Raw genomic sequence first — 18977 nt, forward strand, 5'->3', positions numbered from 1 at the left:
TGGGAGATCTGCTTTTATAGTCTTGAGTGCCCACCAAAGCTCACATCATCTCTGTAAATCTAAAAAGAAAAAAGGTCAGCAGCTAGTTTACCCCATGTCCCACTCCGGATGTTTACAGAAAACTACAAGTTCCTCTCCTAGCGTGAGATGAGGAGCGTGTTCCTATGCATGGAGGTGCAAGCAGGCTGCTGTCTGCAACACCTGAGCATCCAAATAAAGCAACTTACCTGTTCCGCTATGTAAAATGTGTGACTGTTCGTCTGAGGGTGAAACCAACAGCATCGAAACGTCTCTCCCAGAATAGGGTTGTATGGCTTTTTTATTCCCTGAAAAACAAAGTAATCAAAACCTGCTACAAATGAAGATTTGCAATCCAACTCTACAGAGATGGCCACAAACCAACATAGTAATTTCCTCTCTGATGTTTTAAACTAAGTCAATCACAAGAATCAAAACCGAAGAACTAGTTACACATATCCTCCTAATTTAATCTTTTAATCTGAGCCATAGATTCATCTGCTATTCTCACCAATTTAATCTTCAATACTGCCTGATCAAAGCTTTACGAGATGATCAAACTTTATTATTTCTGCTACTATACGCAGCAGGTGCATACTGGTGTGGAAACATGGCACTATGGTACTAACAGCCCTGAAAAGAGAAAGGAGACCTGCTTTCAGTGAAGGGAAAAATCTTGCATCCAAAGATGTAACTTGTTGATGACTAGCTTTGCCTTCTAACTGTCCAGTGCAAAGGCTCTGAGATTTATCAACGCTATTTTGCACTCAGTATCTACTCTGAAACCAAATGCAACTTCAGTTTTAAAAGTAATGGTCGAAGTCTTCTGAACAATAGAAGAGGTAAAGTGTCAAAGGAAAGGCAATAAAGAAATACACAACCATAGCAGAAGATTTCAATGCCCATTACAACCCCAACTTCATGCATTCTTTTACCTTTGGCTTCTTATAGAAGCCGGACAGATACCACCTCAAAACTTGCTTCATTCGACTGTAAGGATCATCTTCAAGGACAGCCCTGCAGGACAGAACATAAAATGCTCTTTATGCTGTTCACACATCACATTCATTTCATACCAGTACAACAACATTAATTTCAATAGTATTTCCCCAGTACTAAAGGGAAGTAACTTCTGTGCTGCTGCCAGTGAAAAAGGTATCTGCCAGCAGAAATAATTTTTTTTTAGTAACATACATCCCACAATACACACATAAACTCTTAAAAAGTGGCACCCCTTGCCCTGCACTCCTGCAAAAAGCCCAATAAAATTTCTGGATTGTATCAGGTTTGATTGGGCATTCAAGTATGTTAATGTGGGACTGCCACTCACACTAGCATTTAGTTAGAGCTAATAGTACAGTGTGAGTCATAAAAACAATAATACTTATGCCACCAAAATAAAAAACAACTCTATTTTTCTCTCTTTTTCTTTGTTTCCCTGTTCCTTAAAAGATCTTTAAAGCTGATGTGCTACATGGCCTCTTTCAGTACTTTGAGATTTTATACAATAATTTAGGTTGGAAGGGACTTCTTAAGGTCATCTTGTTCAACCGCTCCCCGCTCAAAGATGAAGTGGGAAGTAAACATAAACAGTAGAGTTCCTGCTATTTCCAACCATTTAGTCAGATTTGAAAATCAACCTGGATAAGTTCTTGCAAAATCTATTTAGAAGGATCATCCATACCACAAAGAGGTTTTAACAAAACCTCCAAACTTCTTGAAGTTTTCTTAGATGTCAGCACTGAGGAGAACTATTTCCTTAACTTCAGATGTTACAAATACTACAAACGAGGCTTGAAAATACCACGATTCTAAAAATGCCCAGAGGCAGTGGAATAAACATGAGTAACTAGTGTTGCTATTTGAATATTGCACACACTGGTTTTAAAATATACCAGGCATATCTCATTGAGAAGGCTGGTCCTATCTGCAAGCATAACGTTTTCTATTTTCTACTCTGCTGCTCCCAGCAGGTCTCTCTCATCAATGGTGTTAAAAGACGTTTCTTATTTGTTCATCAACCAACATAATTATATTGCTTTTGGGGGCAGAAGTGCTTGACAATTCTGTTTGCTCTCTGTCCTATTCCCCTCTGTACACGAGTACACCAGAAGGTGGCACAGCTCTGTTGCGAGATGCTCAAAGGCATGAGCTGAATCCCCATCAGTTCCAGCCAATGCTGGCAAACATGTGCGTGTGCAAAAGTGGTTTTCTCCGGAGTTTAACTGTTTTCCTTGCTTTCTTGCCCCTCACTGGCAGCAGTCCATCTTTAAAAGGTCACTGCAGCTGGTGCCTGGCTTGATTTACATTGAATCCAGTGACCTCGGTATTATTTGGGAGCCTTTCAAGCATACAAATGCATCCCAGCCAGCACCAAGCTAACACTGTAAACATTTTCACAATTATAAGAAAAGTGCCCACGTCGGGCATGCTCCGTGCGCTGCTTACTGGGAAAGCAGGTCAGCATGGTAGTAGTAATCAGAGAGTTTGTTAAGGAACGAGCGTGGCTCCAGGATGAAGGTGGGCAGCACCACCCGTGACAGGTCCATGCCGGGCCGCAGCTGCTTCAGCAGGATCCACATCAGGCTCTTGTTCTCCTCAGAGACAGTTTCTGTTTGAGACGATTCACCTGTCTACAATGGGAAAAGGGAAGTTCAGGGCAGAAACAGGAAAACCATTTCTTGCAGGTGCATTTACCTGGAGGGTCCAAGCTCACCCAGGCATACCTGGCCCTGGTACAAGGGTGAATGCTCAGCTACATCACTGCAAAGAGACATCAGCTCTGTCTCAAGAGAAGTGAATCCCCAAAGCACTGAAGCGAGTGGTACAGAAAGCCCTGGGCCTCTGCGAGAGCTGGCATGAGGCAGGGAGCACACCTCTGCTGTGCTCCTTCCTGAGCCACTGCCTCCACACACCTCAGGATGGGCCCACCCGGACCAACATTAACCAAGGGGACCCTGCACTGCAGTCCCTCAGGAGGTGTGGACATGCCCAAGGCTGTTACAGCATCACTGCGGCCTGGTGGGATGCATGCAAGAAGCTCCTCTCAGACCCATTCTCAGCAAATGAGAGACTGTAAGATTTACTATCATACATGTAGAAAAATTTAGGAGATAAATGAGTAATCAACAAAGACTGGAAGCAGTCCTCCAAGTTCAAAATAAGACAAACTGGTAGAGTAGGTACGGTAAAGGCCCCACTGCCAGGCGAAGTGCACAAAAACTACAGCACCCCCCAGCGCTGCTCAGTGCCCTTTGCAGCAGAAGTGCAGGTAACGGTAAAAAAGCCAGGGATTATGTTGTGGTTTCAGCTATAACTGTGTAGTTCCTCTGCATTCAGAGTGTGCTACGTGAGGTTTAACATGAGGGAATGGGCCTTTCAAGCCACTGCAGAAAGAAAATGAAACTAAATTTTCAAACATGAGTGTCATTTTAACGCACCCTAGGCATCATAATTTAACAGTGAAAGAGAATATTTAGGCTTTCAACTGGTTTTAGGCAAGAGATTTCTATGACAAAAAGGGCACAGATCCACTTCTGGAACGGACTTTGGTTTGGGAGGGGACACATAGCATATCCCAACAGGATTTGCAGATGGTGTAAATCACTAAACACTCATTTTCACCACCTGAGCATTCCCAGCACCACCTTTTTGGCTCCCAATCAGCCCTTTTACTAGTCATGCAGAAACACACTGAGTCCAGCTTGCAGGCTGAGGGGAATTTCAGATTGAGGAACAACAAAGCTCTTTTCATTTAACTGCTTTTCCATTATCATACCATTCTTCTTGTGACAGTCTGATGCAATACACAGCTTGAACCCCCAAGAAGAAATGGAAACCATTAAAGAACGTAATACCACAGCGTCAGCTACGGCTTACAATACATATGGGTCTGTCAGAACTTTCATTATTTATCCAGGTTCTCAAGTGTGCGTGTATTGGAAATATAAATAAATGCCATGTTGAAATTGCTGTACAAAGTGTTACTCAGAATGAATCACTGCAGAAAGAATGGATGAAAAGGGAAGGAGAAGAAGATGCAGGAGGATGAGAACAACTTCCAGTCATTTCTGGTTTGCTTTCCTCTAAAATACATCACCCTCAATAACCCTTTTTATAATTTGTTAAAACTAGAAGCTTGGGAAAAAAGGGGGTTTTGGTTATCAGTCTACCTACTGAGAAGGTGTCTTTTCTATATTCTAGACCAACTTTTGCAAGCTCAAAGTCCTTCTGACACCTATCTCTGCCTTCACATTGCTACTGCAAACAAGGCAAAGCTGGAACATCAGATGCACAAGCACGCACCTTTCAAAGGCATACAGATGCACATACATACGTGCAGACCTTTCAAATGAGCTTTCAAAGCCAAGCTGAAAATTGAACAGTGATAGTTTGCATCTGTGACCTTTGTCCTGCCAAATCTAAACTGTACACACAGGCTGAGGGGCAGCAGTTTCAGTTTAAGACGACAGTTGATGTTATTAGTTGGCATGTGTGTACCTTGATACATCTCCAGCCCGTTGCTGATAGCAAACTACGTCATTGCATACAACCTACTTTTCCTTATGTTACTGTCACCAGTGGGATAAGACGCAACAACCAGTCCTACCTGTGTGTCCCAGGTGACAACAGCCCCATCTTTTGGCCAACAACAGAAATCTATTAAAACACCTAATGGCCGAGGCTACATGGCAATTCTTTTTGAAAGCCCACTGGGTGTTACCTCTGCCTGAGCAGCCACACTATGGTTAGCCTTATTTTACACTACACAAAGTGTCTACTCTACAGCAGAAATTTAGTCCTTTCCATTTGGTTTGTACTGCATTTTTTTTTTATTTTAATGTAAAACTGCAGAGATTTCTCACTCTCACACATCCACGTACACACATCAGTGATGCCTGTAAGGCTCATTCAAACACCAGAGTATCAGCCTGCCCTACCAACACCTCTAGGACCTCTAGTTTGTCACATGGCGAAAGGACATTTCAGAATAAGCAGCTGATAGAAATTAAGTTTTCCTTCATTTTGCTGTTGCTCAGTTGCTCAGCTATATTCAAAATCCCCTGTTTGGACCCAGTTACCATTTGCTGTGTGGCTGGGGTGGGATTTGAGGGGAGAGACGCACAAAAGAGGAGTTGGGGTTTTTTTGTCTCTGTAGGCAACACTTCTATTTGCAAGCACAATTTCAACAGCAGGGGCTTGCACCTCACACCTGACATCTGAAATGGCAGCAAACATATGCTACCTGGATTGGTGGCTCCAGACCACAAACTGCTGCTCTTGGGGGTGGTTGGGCTGTGGAAAGGAGGAGACAAAACTGGACTCCTCCTGCACCTCTGCAAGGTGGTGTGGCAAAGACATTCTTTTGTGGTCTCTCATGTAGGTTGTCCTGCTATAAGGAGTCTGTGGAGAAATAAACAGGAGTAATATAATCTGCGTGTGGGACACCTAACCATTCTCAACGTTTTAAGTTATCACTCAGTGAAACACAGAGTGTAATTAGGATATATTTAACTATATTTGTTTCCTCAGTATTAGTAGTAGACTTTCAGGAAAACATTGAAAGAGGAGCGTAAGAGGTTGGTGAAGGGTCCAGAGAACAAGACCTATGAGGAGCGGCTGAGGGAACTGGGGTTGTTTAGCCTGGAGAAAAGGAGGCTCAGGGGAGACCTCATCGCTCTCTACAACTACCTGAAAGGAGGTTGTAGTGAGGTGGGGACTGGTCTCTTTTCCCAGCTAACAAGCAATAGGACGAGAGGAAACAGCCTCAAGTTGCACCGGGGAGGTTTAAGTTGGATATTGGGAAAAATTTCTTCACTGAAAGGGTTATCAAGCACTGGAACAGGCTGCCCAGGGAAGTGGTTGAGTCCCCATCCCTGGAGGTATTTAAAAGACGCGTAGATGTGGCGCTTAGGGACATGGTGTAGTGGTGGACGTGGCAGTGCGAGGTTTATGGTTGGACTTGATGATCTTAAGGATCTTTTCCAACCTAAATGATTCTATGATCCTATGATTCTAAGAAAGAAACAGCTTTCTAGCAAAGTGGTTTTCTTTGAAGCACCAACAAGATTTCAGCTTCCTTGTTCGAAGCAATAGGCAAGGGAGTGCTCAGAGCCCTCCTGGAGCCGCAGCAGAGCTCCTCTGCTGCCTGCCTGGACTGATTCTCACCCAACACACTTGGCTCCCCCAGCTCTCTACCGCTGCCTTTCTCAGAGGTGTCACAGTGACATCCAGCTCTTATATGGAACAGAAATGCATCCTCCTGCTGTTAAATGACATGAGAAATGGCTTTCCTACAAGAAACTGTCATTTAGGAATCAAGTGGCTCAAATGCTCCATTAGGACACACAAAAAGGATGTTCCATGCATAATGAAAAAAGGAAAGTATCATATTTTGTATCACGCAAGGACTGAGCATCCTAATTGGCCAGGACACATGCCCAGAATAATAATTCCCCCTCCCGCTGGCTCCACAAAGCACTGTGCCAATGCTATGCGGCTCTTTAATGCAATAACTGGTTAAAGCAATTGCTGATGCTGGAAACAAGCCAAAGCACAGTAGCTGAGCTGCTGTTCATAATGCATAATTATTAGAGCACATGATAATTCAACATAATTTAGCAGAAAGCTGTGCATTGCCTTATCTGTAAAACACTGGAACTCACAAAGCTGGTTCTTAACTGCCATGCATCTAAAAGGCTTAATGACAAATACTATGAACAGAGACAGTTTAACAGAAACAGGCACTGATTAAAATAAATTTTTTTCTTTTACCTCCCCAAATTCCTCATAGATCTGTTCAATATAAGTAGTCCCTTTCCTTCCCGGAGAGACCTCTCCATGGATTTCTGACTGATCGCTCTCGCTTTCATTTGTCTTCCGGCTGTTCTCATGCGTTTCATTCTCCGACTCTTCTACGTTGTCTCTCTCAGACTTGTCCGAAAAAGCATCATTTTCCAAATGGTGGTGGTTCTCCAGGGCTGATTCATTCAAACTGCAACACACAGTTCATTACTTGCTTCAGTTTGATTTACAAAGCCAGATTACTTAAGGCCTTTTAGATAAGGTAAAAACACCCCCCAGGACTCAAAATAGGGTGTGCAGCCCAGGAAGAGTATAAGACATTCATTTCCTGAATAGCAGGGTTTTTATCACAGAAACAGTGAGATGTTTTCCATCAAAATTCCCCCCTCCAAACTGCACTTTGCAAAATGTGCCACATAGCTCCGCTTACCCACCCTTACACAGAATTGCCGCTGGCTCCGGATGGGAGCCCACATACCGGGGGGATACAGAACACACACTAACAACTGTACACTGCTGATTAGAGAACTGAAGTGTCAATCAGGAGAGATTTTTACCTTTACAGAAGCAAATCAGTGGATTGTAGCATATGGGAAAAATATGAGATTATGGGATACATTTTCTTTTCAGTACTACTGCTACTTTATTTCGACAGCCCTAAGTCAGCCCTACACTCCAAAAGGCAAATTTAAAAATCAATAGAAGCAAGTATTTACACACACACACACACAAACTAACCTGGGGAATATGCTTCCCCCAGATAATGCTGTGTGGAAGAACTGAGTTGAAAGCATGGACTGGACAATTACATGTACGAAGAATACCCAGATTACAACAGCATCCAAGGGAAAGCATAGAAGGTGTAGCAAGCTTCATGCTCACTGATCCAGGCTTTAGAGAATGAGGAGAAGTTCATACGACAGATGGCAAACATGATTAAATGGGCCAGAGGTCAGACGCTGAAAAGTATTCACTAAATGCCCGTTTTTTCAAGTGATATTTAGCATGGGCTTCAGTTTTCCCTATTCATACATGTCTTCACACACACATCACCTCTTTCATGGCCTAGTCTAGCTCTCAGGTGCTGACCTTCTCAGCTTGACCTTCCTCTGAAAATTTCTTACCCAAGTCCTCAGGCAAAATTGCTCTTGGATAGAGCAATAAGAAAAGATTTCCAGCTACACAAGGAGTTTCAGAGGATCTAAACAGGCTCTGGATCTTGAAGAGTTTTGTTACTTCCTGTAGTCCACCTCCCCCTTCAAAGCAAAATTTCTCTCCTCAGTACCTGGGAATGTTCTGTCAAGCTTGAAGTCTCTCCATGATGGGCCTTTTCTCAGGCCATTCTGGGCATGTTCCAATTTTGATTATAGATTAATGCTGAAAGTTCCCATCCCTTGTTCTCCCTCTCTTTTTTTTTTTTTTTTAATAATTGGGCATTGCTAATTAGAGCCAGATTGAAAAAAAAACAACAAAAGAGTCAGAACACAGAACTGGCATCAGCTTTTCAGAAGATCTCAACTTCCAACTATGCTCTGAAATAAGATCATGATTTTTCACATAACAAGCAAGCCACATTGTGACAGTCACAGCTCAGTTTCCGGAGAAGCTCAGTTTCTAGAGTTCTTTTGAAAGTGTCGTCTACAGCTTTCTGTGCCTTTAGAAAATCTTTCTTCTAACTCCATTTGTATATATATGTATATGTATGTATGCATATACGTCTATGTGTGTAAATATATAAACTACAATGTTTTTTATTTACAGTTTTACTGTAAAATAAAACTAAGATCATAAATCAGAGAGTCAATGGGCACTATACTCCAGCACTAATAATGTGCTATTAGACATTACGTGTCTCCATCATTCTAGTGCCAGGATGTTACTTCATTTTTTTAGCTAGCAACCAGCAAGTGTAATGACTGATAACCAAATACACTGGAAGTATAGAGTATAGCATATGCATGAGTTTAAGACAATAGAGGAGAAAAAAGGTGAGGAGAGAGATGTCTAGAGAGATTATACCACAATTCCTCAGCACAGATATTTCTTGGATGGCCCAGGAAGTTATTAGTTATTAGTTGCTGATCATTTAAATACCTAATTCATTTCTTAATTTTTCAATGATCAGCTAAATATGTGAGCGTTTGTCTGCGGTTGCTATGCTCCCTTACCTAGTGAAAGTTTTCTCCATGGGGTAAAAATGCTTGAAAGGACAGTTCATTATAAGGTTTATGGTTCATGGCTGAGAAGTAGCACTTGTTTCTATTTCGCATCTGTAAGAAGAGCAAGTGTTTTTCAGTGTCACCTGCCTCACATTTGGGAAATATTTGACATTTCAGTGGAGCAAATGACTGTTTTCCTAATTTCCTCTGCTCCCCCCCATTATTTTTTAAGGATTTCAGATTTAGTTCAAGAGGGAATTAAATTCACATGAAATCCCACTCAACTGTGCACTGATTACCCACCAGCCACAAGCAAGGCAAGACGTAACACATCCAGAGCCAAGGAGCCGCTCTGGGGAACCAAAGGGAAAACAGATGCTCCTCATTCTGAGGAACAAATTTGAGATGTTGAAGTGGAGCCAGGCTCTTCTATTCCTCCAAACAGAATCATCACTGAATACGTACAATATGCTAAAAACAAAAGCCACGCCATGAGCTAGAACTAAAATCAATGTAAAGACTTCCCACGGGCTTCCAATGGGATTTGGACCAGACTTTAAAAGCTGGGAGGGAATGACTATGCTAAAAGTCAACACTGGATTTCCACCATGAACATGAATAACTTGGCATTTTTCACGGCTAATTTACTGTTTCAGTATATTGGAGCTGTCTTATACTAGTGCTTTATTCTCTAGGGGCATTCCTGGAAACTTCAGTCAGGGACCAGGACTTCTTTGGGTTTGATATTGCTCTTCTACACAAAGCAAAAAAACCCTTTGGCTCTTGTGAAACAAGTAAACCAGCCAGATTCCTGGGGTTGCTGGAGATAAGACATGGAAGCCACAAGAAATACAACTTCATGTTAAAAAGAAGAGTGCCTGGTGCCCTAAAGGCCTCTTGTCTAAAATCACAGATTTACACAGTACTCCAGCTTTGATTCACTTGCATAGTTCTCTCCCTCTCATTTTTATACACTACTAAAGACAAGGATTTTAAAATCCCTGGATAATCTTGACTTCTTTCCCAGCAGGAAAGGAGCAAAGCAGCCAGCAGACAAATGCAACTTTGGCTCAATGGAAGATTCGCCTTTGCCAGCTCCCTTGGGTTTTGTTCTTCCTATAATATCCATCATCTCTCTTTTCTTTTTCTTTTCTTGACAGAGTAGTTTGGCTAATTTGAAGATAGAGTTAAATGTAATTAACTGGCCCCCTAACAACAGCGTGCCAATTTAATTGCTAAGATTCCCTGTAGGGAATGAATTTAATTAGAATGATTGAATCCCTATGAGGAAGCCACTGTCAGTGACAACACAAAAACTCTTTGCTCAGCACTTGCACAGTTTTGGTTTTGCATTGTCCCTTGTTTAAACGTTCTTTATTCCTCCAGGAATGACAGCAAGTCATCCCCCTGTCCCACAACCATCAAACTCCCCTGGGCTTTAAGCACTGGGGAAAGTCTGGGTAGACATTAAAACCAGTGGTAGGACTCAGAAAGGAGAGTGTATTGTCCAGAAGACCAGATGCTGAACACCCAGTTTGAACCAGACAGAGCTAAAATCTGAGCCTGTCAGAAAAGTCTGGTTCCAGTTGTGGGTATTCTGTCCTGCTGAAAACTCTGCCACATGTGCTACGGCTGAGCCCCATGATTCAAGAGGGCTTTTGATGTTGAACAACTAAGAGGTGAAACAGAGGCATCATTTAAGCATCATTTACGCGTCATATTTTGAAGAAATACTTTAATACAGTTTTAACTCTATTTTCTGCATTTCCTTACAGTAGTCAAGGGTCTGCCTGAATGTTCTCAGTGCCACAGGCTCCATTTTAATATTGGCCTTCTGTACACTCATCCATCAGTTGAAAAACAAGTCCACTGCATTCCTGGATTCAGTATCACAGCGAGCACAGTCCTAAGAGAGTCTCTCTTAGGCAGAAGGAAATTAGAAGGTAAAGTATTACGGAAGGAGCCCAAGAACAATAGAAGTATTTGCACAAGTACTAGGGCACATGCCCTGGTAACACATCAGATTTCCTTTTCTTCTCCCATTGCTCTTCAGTAAAGCTCTTCTTCAAACTCTAACTAAAAACCCAAACAGCAGGACTGGAGAACACATGCTGGGAATACCAGAGCCTTTCGGAGCAAAGGGCAGACCAAAATGCTGCCATCCCTTTGGTCCCATGGGACCAGAGATACCTCGAGACTCTGAAGAGGACTCAGATCCCTGCCTTTGTTATACTTATAACAAAGCCTAAGAAAACCACTTAAAGGTGAGGTCCCACTGTGCAAGGCATCATCTTTGCAGACTGCAGGAATTGCTACCCTAAAAACTGTGTAACCAATGTGCATTGCTGTGAGCCCTAAGAGTCAAATTCATATCAGCAGAACTAGAAATAGACACTACATCTCCCAGTTCCCACTCCAAGGGCCAAGCGTCTATACCAGAAGGATTTTTGAAGTTGCCTATTTAGCTATAAGCAACAGATAAGGCCTGGGGTTTTTTAATGCTTACAGAGCTTTGATGTGAGTTGTTCCAAAATGCTGCAGTAATACTAGGAATATGAATAGAAAGAAGGCTGTGGGGAATTTTTTTCCTTATGTAAAAATTTATCTGATGCATCAAGGAAGAAATTGGAAACCACTCAAAACCCCTGTAGAGAAAGAAAGTAATTATAAAACTAAGCATGCAGTGTGTGCATTCTGCTGACTAGTATTATTAGAAAAGAGAACACATTATTAAAAAATAGATCAGACTCAGAGCCGTATGTGCTCGCCAACAGACAGACATTGTTAGTGATTGTGTTTGTGTAACTACAGGTCTACTTTAGTAGCTAGATTCTGCAATCTTTACTCAGGCAAGCCATTTTTCATGCCAGCATCTCCATACAGCATTTTGGCCCAAGCAGGGGACAGAAGAAAATTGTTTATGTACACACGAACACAGCTGAGGTCCCCCCAGTCTGTGTGCTCAAGCATTAGGTGACAATAAACCTCATATGCATCAAACCCATATATTAGTGATGCATGCAGCAGAACATACAAGTTGGTTTTTAAACAGGCTTCCTTAGTGGACTCTGGCTAGATTATGCTAACGTTAAAAGAATGACCAAGTGTGAGCCATGCAACACCTCTCTGTGCATTAAGAAGTGATAGCCCCATCTTACTGGAAGAACTCCTGGTCCGAAATAGTGCTTGTGTGCAAGAGGTGGTTGAGGCCCACATGCGCAGAATCACTCGAGCAGTTCATTTCTCCATCCTTTCCCTGCTTGGAGGCACTGAGCCGGAAAAGGCTGGAGCAACGCAGGGCAAGTTCCAAAGCATCCAGCCAGCATCGGCCTGTGAAAACAAAAGGAATTGTCTAAGCACAGGAAAGTAAATAAGACAATTCATGCATTGCTTCTCAAAAGCTTCTTGCCTGGGAGTAAAGCTCATTATAATTCAGGAAGTCACTGTGTACAATCATCTATTTTTCATATATATAATCCCTAGGTTATCTTGCCAGAAATGGTGTGTTTTAGAGGCTGCACGAGTGATACATCTGCAAGGTAATACAGTGGGAAGCTCACCCCAACTCCCCCTTCCCTAATAGCATCTCTTCCTCTGATCTCCCACAACCTGTTCACATCCCCTTTTGCCCCTTTCTGATTTTGTCCAAGATGCAGGAAATGCATACAGGTACCGTGCTTTCAAACCACCTAGCAGCTCACGTCTGCAAGTAATACACCCCAAAAACATGTTCAGCATTTGACATCCCCACCACACACAATACCCAACGGCAAGGAGATACCGAGGTACTGCGCTGCGCAGGAGAGGCCCCTGCTTGGTGTGGGATCACTGAACTACAAGCTGGCTCGGAGGTCCCACACAGGGTGTAGTGCTGCCATAACAATCACTCCGAACAAGAGCCAGGATGATCAATACTTGCCAGGGTGATTAAGGCTAGAGGGAGTTGCTTGTCAGGCTGTTCATTTTTCCTCTTTCTCTGTATTTTTTTTCCCTTTTTCTCCATTCCTTCTCCCTGCCCAGTCCATCAGATAATCTGGGTGGAGCATTAGTTTTTCTTATCTTGTCACAAAAAATCTTTACCTGAAGGGTCTACTTTGCAAATGCCAGAAACTATAAGCATGGCACAGAGACGAGACAAACTGCAGTTCCCATGCACAGCCTCACAGGATATTAAGACCTGCATAGGTTCCACCGGCAGGCAGCAAATGAAAAGCACAGGAATCCAAACTGACCCTTGGCTCCTTTTGCAATGATCCATACAAGTCTACAAAGCTGTGTGTTAGTGTTAAAGCCTAACCACCACAATGCTGGAGTTGCTGTATTCTTGGAAGCACCTGAAAATAGCCTGCTTCTGTAATGCTGTCATTAATAAGGCCAGGACACCTGCAAATTGGCTGAACATTCAAGAATTGAAGTATCAAGGGAGTTATGCTCTAATTGCAAGCATGTAAAACAGAGCTCTTCATTACACTACTCAATATATTTTGCAATAATTAGAAGTGTGCTTGAGAGGCAGTGAAGAAAACAAAAGGATTTTGCTCTAGCAATGGCAAGTGCTACAAACAGGTTTTCCTTGGACCACATTCATTCCTAGGTCCCATTTGGGAAATGTTTCCATTACATTCAATTCTATCACACACTTAGCATCAAGCATCTGCATAAATCTCACTGGGATCCTGCTGTTCTCTTGGGCAGAATTCCTATCAACTTCGAATGATCAAAATCTGGCTCTATAAGAAGATCGATAAGTGTTTAAAAAAAAGTCCAGATCATATGTATATAAAGAAAAGTTTATAAATTTGAGTAGCTTTCAGTGCTTGCTTTGATACAAAGCTGCAAGCAGTAAAAGAGAGAAAAAAAAACCAAAACTGAAGAATTGCACTTGAACACTGAGCCAGAAACACTGCAGAGCCCAGTCATTTATTCTAATTTCATCCCATAAATTCCTTCAGCATCAGCTTATGATTTAATAATAAAATCACACATAATGGTTAATAAAAGATTAGGAAGGTTGAAGGCTGTTGGAATTGATTTCACACTATTTTGTATTTAACAAATATTCTTGCATTAAGGCTTTACACGCAGACATTCATTCCCTTCTTGCCATGTGGAGGATTTGCATGGATAACTCATTAGAGTTAATGTCTGTGTTGAGCACAAATCCACTTCCTCCTACATATCCTCTCTCCCCAAATCCACCAAGATGAAAACCTGTTTCAGGCTATTCCATACAAGGAAGCACACTCCTGCTTAGGCTCACCTCCTTTGACTTTCCTCTATCTTTGGCTTTGCTTTTCTTTTCCAGTTCTGCAGAGTGAGGACTGCATGATTTGACATTTGGAAATGCTGCATATGTCAAGATATTTTTATATTCAATGGGCTTGTAAAATCAGGTGCTTTGATAGGTAGCTTGATTTGCAGCAGCATGAGCACTTTGGAGCAGTAACGGAGGTCAGCTCCTCAGCGCCCTGCAGCATGCACGTAGAGACATTATCTTATGACGGTTACAGCAACGCGCTGGCTACGTCTACACTTTCTAACAAGGGCAGCAAGGGTCACCCCAAAGTCTCCCTCAGCCATCTCCCGTACTGTGCCCCTGCAGCCCACCTCTCCCTGGGGCTGTAGGCAGAGCAGGCCACTGGCTGCAACCCCACAGGCAGCTCCCTTATCCCCCCACCACCACTGCCACAGGTATTCACTGGTACTAACATGAGCTTACAGGCTTGGTCAAACCTTTGGGGTCCACCACATTACCAGAGGAAATTTCTACATAACATATCTAGGTTTTTTATCTCTTTAGATAACTCCCTGGAAGGAGTTATGAGTAACTTGAATCTTTTTTGAAACCTTATTCAAGGAGCCTAAATTAAAAAAAAAAAAAAAAAAAAATTAAAATATTCATTTTAATATTCCAAGGCAGAGACACAAAGCTTTAGAGGAACTTGCTGTGCATTAGCGGCCAGCATTACTTGCGCCCCACAGAACACAGAAATGGCATCAGTGTATGCCCTTGTTTTCATTTCTAACAGAAATTGAATTCAAGGGATGCACAGCATCCTTCAGTGGGCCTTCAGCCATCAGGTGGTGCTGTGAATCCAAACAAATACAAAAAAATACAAAACCAGACATAAAATATGGGATTTCCTCTGCAAATGAAAAGGTTACATTCTCCGCAAGTCAACAGTGTGTTAATTGCAGCATTACACTGTAAAATTATACCTTCTCAATTTCAGGGATTGCACACAACATAAACCTGTTTCCTTGCTAAAGGCCTACATGCAATGTTTTTACATTTGAGTGATCTTGTTATTGAGTAATATTCTGTTTTATTGTGAAAATGATACAAAAATGCTAGCATTTGGATTACTTAATTGCTTACCTGACAAGTCTACTCACTCCCTCAGGAACTGCACAAGGGAAGAAAGTATGTGGTCACATAATTAAAGGCTGTCATCTATAGTCACAGTAGTCTGCATGAAGGCTTCATGGTTACCTTAATTCTCACATTTTCTAATTTTGAGTGGTTGACTCAAGTCAGGTTTTTTTGTATGCAAGGTAATTGGATCAGAGAGGGATGCAAAATGTGGCTTCCTTCAGAGAGGAATGGCAGCCCAATGTGATGCATATAAAGGAAGCTAAAAAGAGCTGCGAAGAAGTTACAATGGTATTCGTTTAGAAGGTTTGAGGTTTTTAAAGCTGCAATGTAAAACACTGCAATCAATTATCAGTTATAATTTTCCACAAACTGTGGCTTAAAACAAGCATATGTTTAAATTCTGAAGGAAAACTCAAGAGCATATTGCTAGCCTATGGCAGAATATTCCCATAGACTTTTAAGCTCTTTTTATATCAAATGATATATTACTGTATCCGCTACAATGATTACTTTTGGACAATCTCTGCAGAGATCGTGTTGTCTCAAAAACACCTGCATTACCTCCTTCTGCTTGGAAGCTGTGAACTAAGTATTTCCTTTCAAATGTTATTTCTGAGCTTGACTCTTTCTTCATCGTATTTAGTATTTTGTCACTGACTTCCAAGGGGCAGCCCGCAGAGTAAGCTCTGGCTCTTACCTGGGCTGCGGAGGGGGAAGGATGAAAGAGGGAGAGAGTAAAATAGTCCACCTACACGTAACACTCCCATATCTCTCACAAGTCACACACAGAAGGGTTTACAAAACTCAGCAATAGAAATCTTTCATCCAAGCTAACAGAGTTCTCAGTGAGGATAATATCCTGGGGAGAAATGACACCCCACCCAGAGAAGATCCCCAGCTCTGATGTGCAAAGTCAAGTCCAGCTAGATCATTCATACTGGCAGCCGGCACAAGGAGGACATTTCACATCACCCATCCTTCGGCACCTGAACTGGTCAGGTGCGTGGGTTGCCCAGCCACCTTTGGCTCCCTCCAGGAACGACGGGGAAAGAGTGAGACTCTTTGACAAGGCTGTTCCTAAGGCGCCAAAAGTGGATGTCCTACCACAGTGCTAGCACTAGCTTGGGTTCCTGCTCTCTTTTGTAGCAGCCTCTCTCCTTGCACTGATCATTGGTTTCAATATCCATTCCCTACATCACTTTAGCAAATGATGATCACACCATTTGGCATGTGACGGATGTCCTGGGAAAGAGGGATGTCAGAGGAACACATCTGCACATCACTCAGCTGTGCTCACTGCAAAAAAAAAAAAAAAGATTAAACAGAGGTGTCTCCCCTGAGTAGGCCTGTAACCCTTTTTCTCTGTTATATGTGTTTACAGTAAAATGACGACAGTCATCAGTGACAATTTGAAAAAGGAAACTCTTTGAAAAATCACTTAAACACAGCTGGGTTCCAAAGTTCCGTCCTTCTTGAAAGGATTGGGGAAAAAAAAGCTAATAAAGGACGAGTGTTGCCTTGACTTCGCAAAAACAAAACCGAACATGCATCCCACATATGTTTTGAAACCTTCTGTATGTTTTTTCCAGGTCTTTTGGCTCAGCAGGCTGGAAAAGCACCTTGTGGTCCTTTGAGATGACTCCTGCCGTACAGCTGTGCAAACGGGAATCACTACAGATCTTACAGGACGCTTCCCGGGTCTGCAGGGCACTGCTGGCACCATGCGGAAACCTGGAGGCTGCAAGGCTGAACAAGAGCAGGCATGCGCTTGCACCAACGCTTTTTTTCACAGACAAAAGGAACTACCAAAACCAAGTGACAAGAACTGTTTCTTCTCCCCCTTGGGAAAAAAAAAAACCAAAACAACCGGAGGTTGCTTATGCTGCTAACCTAGGCTCTGCTCAAGGAATAACTTGAGTCTGCCCCAGTCTTCGAACAGATCTAAAATTACAACAATATCCCACAGAAAAAAAACCAGGCAGTATTGAAAACACTAAGCTATTCAGCTTTGAAATTCTTTATAGTCACCATCATTCACCTAGAACAACTCATAATTTGACATGCCAAGTCTATCTGCCACATTTTGCAACAGCTGATCACAGAGGAGCCAGCCAGTGTTCTCTCAGCACTCACCAATAACAAAAATCTGCTCAAGATGGAATCACATCATTGCACACCAAAATCTCAGTCTGGGACTATACTTTTTTTCCATTGCATTCCTGTAGCTACAGAAAGGCTGGGATGAATCTCTTGCCAATTAAGACTTCAAAAGCCTCACACCTAGTAACCATACATTCCTCCAGAGAGGCATCACTAAGGGAATATTATTTTCTTGAATTATTAAAGTCATCCAGCTTTTGGCCTCGTGCCTCACACTTACAAGATAGATGCTTTTAAAAAATCAACCTGAAGTAGACTGTCACCTGGAAACGATGAATTCCTGCTCAAGTGCACACAAATCATGAATGATGAGGAAGAGGCTGATTTGGTTCAGTCAGTGAACATTAAGGTCATCGTATTCAGCTGACTGCTTATTTTGCTGTACCACTTGGGTGCCTGCGTGCATGATTTCTTACACTTTGGCTGTCAAGATGCAAGGATGGGATCTCTCAGTTAGCTGCAGGTGCAATTTATGCACTGAGCTAAATGAAGTCTGGTTGCAAATGCCTGGATTTTAAACTGCTGTGAAAGGTCTAAGGAATATGAAGGGCAGACATGAAGCTAAGAACATAACTTCTATTTTTTCCAGTACTGCCAGGATCCAGTGATATATTTCATTGTGAACTTGGTTTCAAATTGCAATCTTCCTCCTGGTTCATTGCTTCTGTGCGTGACCCTTATTTCAATAATCAAACTTCCTCCCCAGATCAGAGCATCAATTTTGGGGGAAGGGCCAGATGCCTAGCAAAGAAACAACAACACTGTAAGCCAGACCGTCAGGATTTCCACACAACTCCACCCCCACCAGGCAATGGAAACTACCCAAAGCACGCCTGAATGAGAGGACAGACATAAGGAACAAAATGTAAGTGTGGTTTACAATTCCACTGTTAAGCCTTTAACCCTTGGTAATCTGCCACTTTGAATTCCCCTAGTAACCCCTTTGGTGGCAGTGCTCGTGGCAAGGTGGAGGTCTGCACTATGAGATTTTAACAGGTACCTCAAAATGCTTAGGAAGTCTGGGGCACCAGTTTGGAGATCTCAGGGGCAGCCCCAGAATGGTCCCAGCAGGAAGCCTGGGACAGGTTTAAACTACTAATTCTAAGGCACTCATCACCATAAATCCGAAATGCATACACAGTCATTGGTTTGGAAAAAGCAATTTTCTTTTCTGAAACTGGTAAGAAAGAAAGACCCTGTGTTTGTACAGGTTGAGCCCTGTAGGCTGACATGACCTTCCAGATGTCTTTAAAACACATCACAAAGCAGACTGCCGCTGCAGTCTGTGAATGTGAAATCTGCTGTAGCTTGGTGGTGGTTCTGCAGGCTGTCCAGAAGTCAGGACCTTAAATCCTACCAACAGTCTGTCACAGATGGTACAGCAGAGGGGAATAAAGGGATGCTGAAATGCTGAGAGAAAAAGTAGGCCATGTAGCTGCTGATCATGATATAGTTGCCTG

At 42.5% G+C, this 18977-nt stretch overlaps 1 protein-coding gene across 1 annotated transcript in view; it reads right to left on the reverse strand.

Annotated features, from left to right (window-relative positions):
- OSBPL5 (oxysterol binding protein like 5) overlaps positions 1 to 18977 on the reverse strand; it is a 179814-nt gene that overhangs the window by 16291 nt on the left and 144546 nt on the right. The window contains exons 8-12 of the mRNA XM_075163037.1: positions 12140 to 12311; positions 6793 to 7012; positions 2467 to 2651; positions 954 to 1035; positions 228 to 326 (exon numbers count right to left, since the gene is read on the reverse strand). Coding sequence (XP_075019138.1) covers positions 228 to 326; positions 954 to 1035; positions 2467 to 2651; positions 6793 to 7012; positions 12140 to 12311 — 758 coding nt within the window. The remainder of the gene's footprint in view (positions 1 to 227; positions 327 to 953; positions 1036 to 2466; positions 2652 to 6792; positions 7013 to 12139; positions 12312 to 18977) is intronic.

The sequence above is a fragment of the Calonectris borealis genome, chromosome 14 (assembly GCF_964195595.1).
Source record: "Calonectris borealis chromosome 14, bCalBor7.hap1.2, whole genome shotgun sequence".
Classification (NCBI taxonomy): Eukaryota; Metazoa; Chordata; class Aves; order Procellariiformes; family Procellariidae; genus Calonectris; species Calonectris borealis.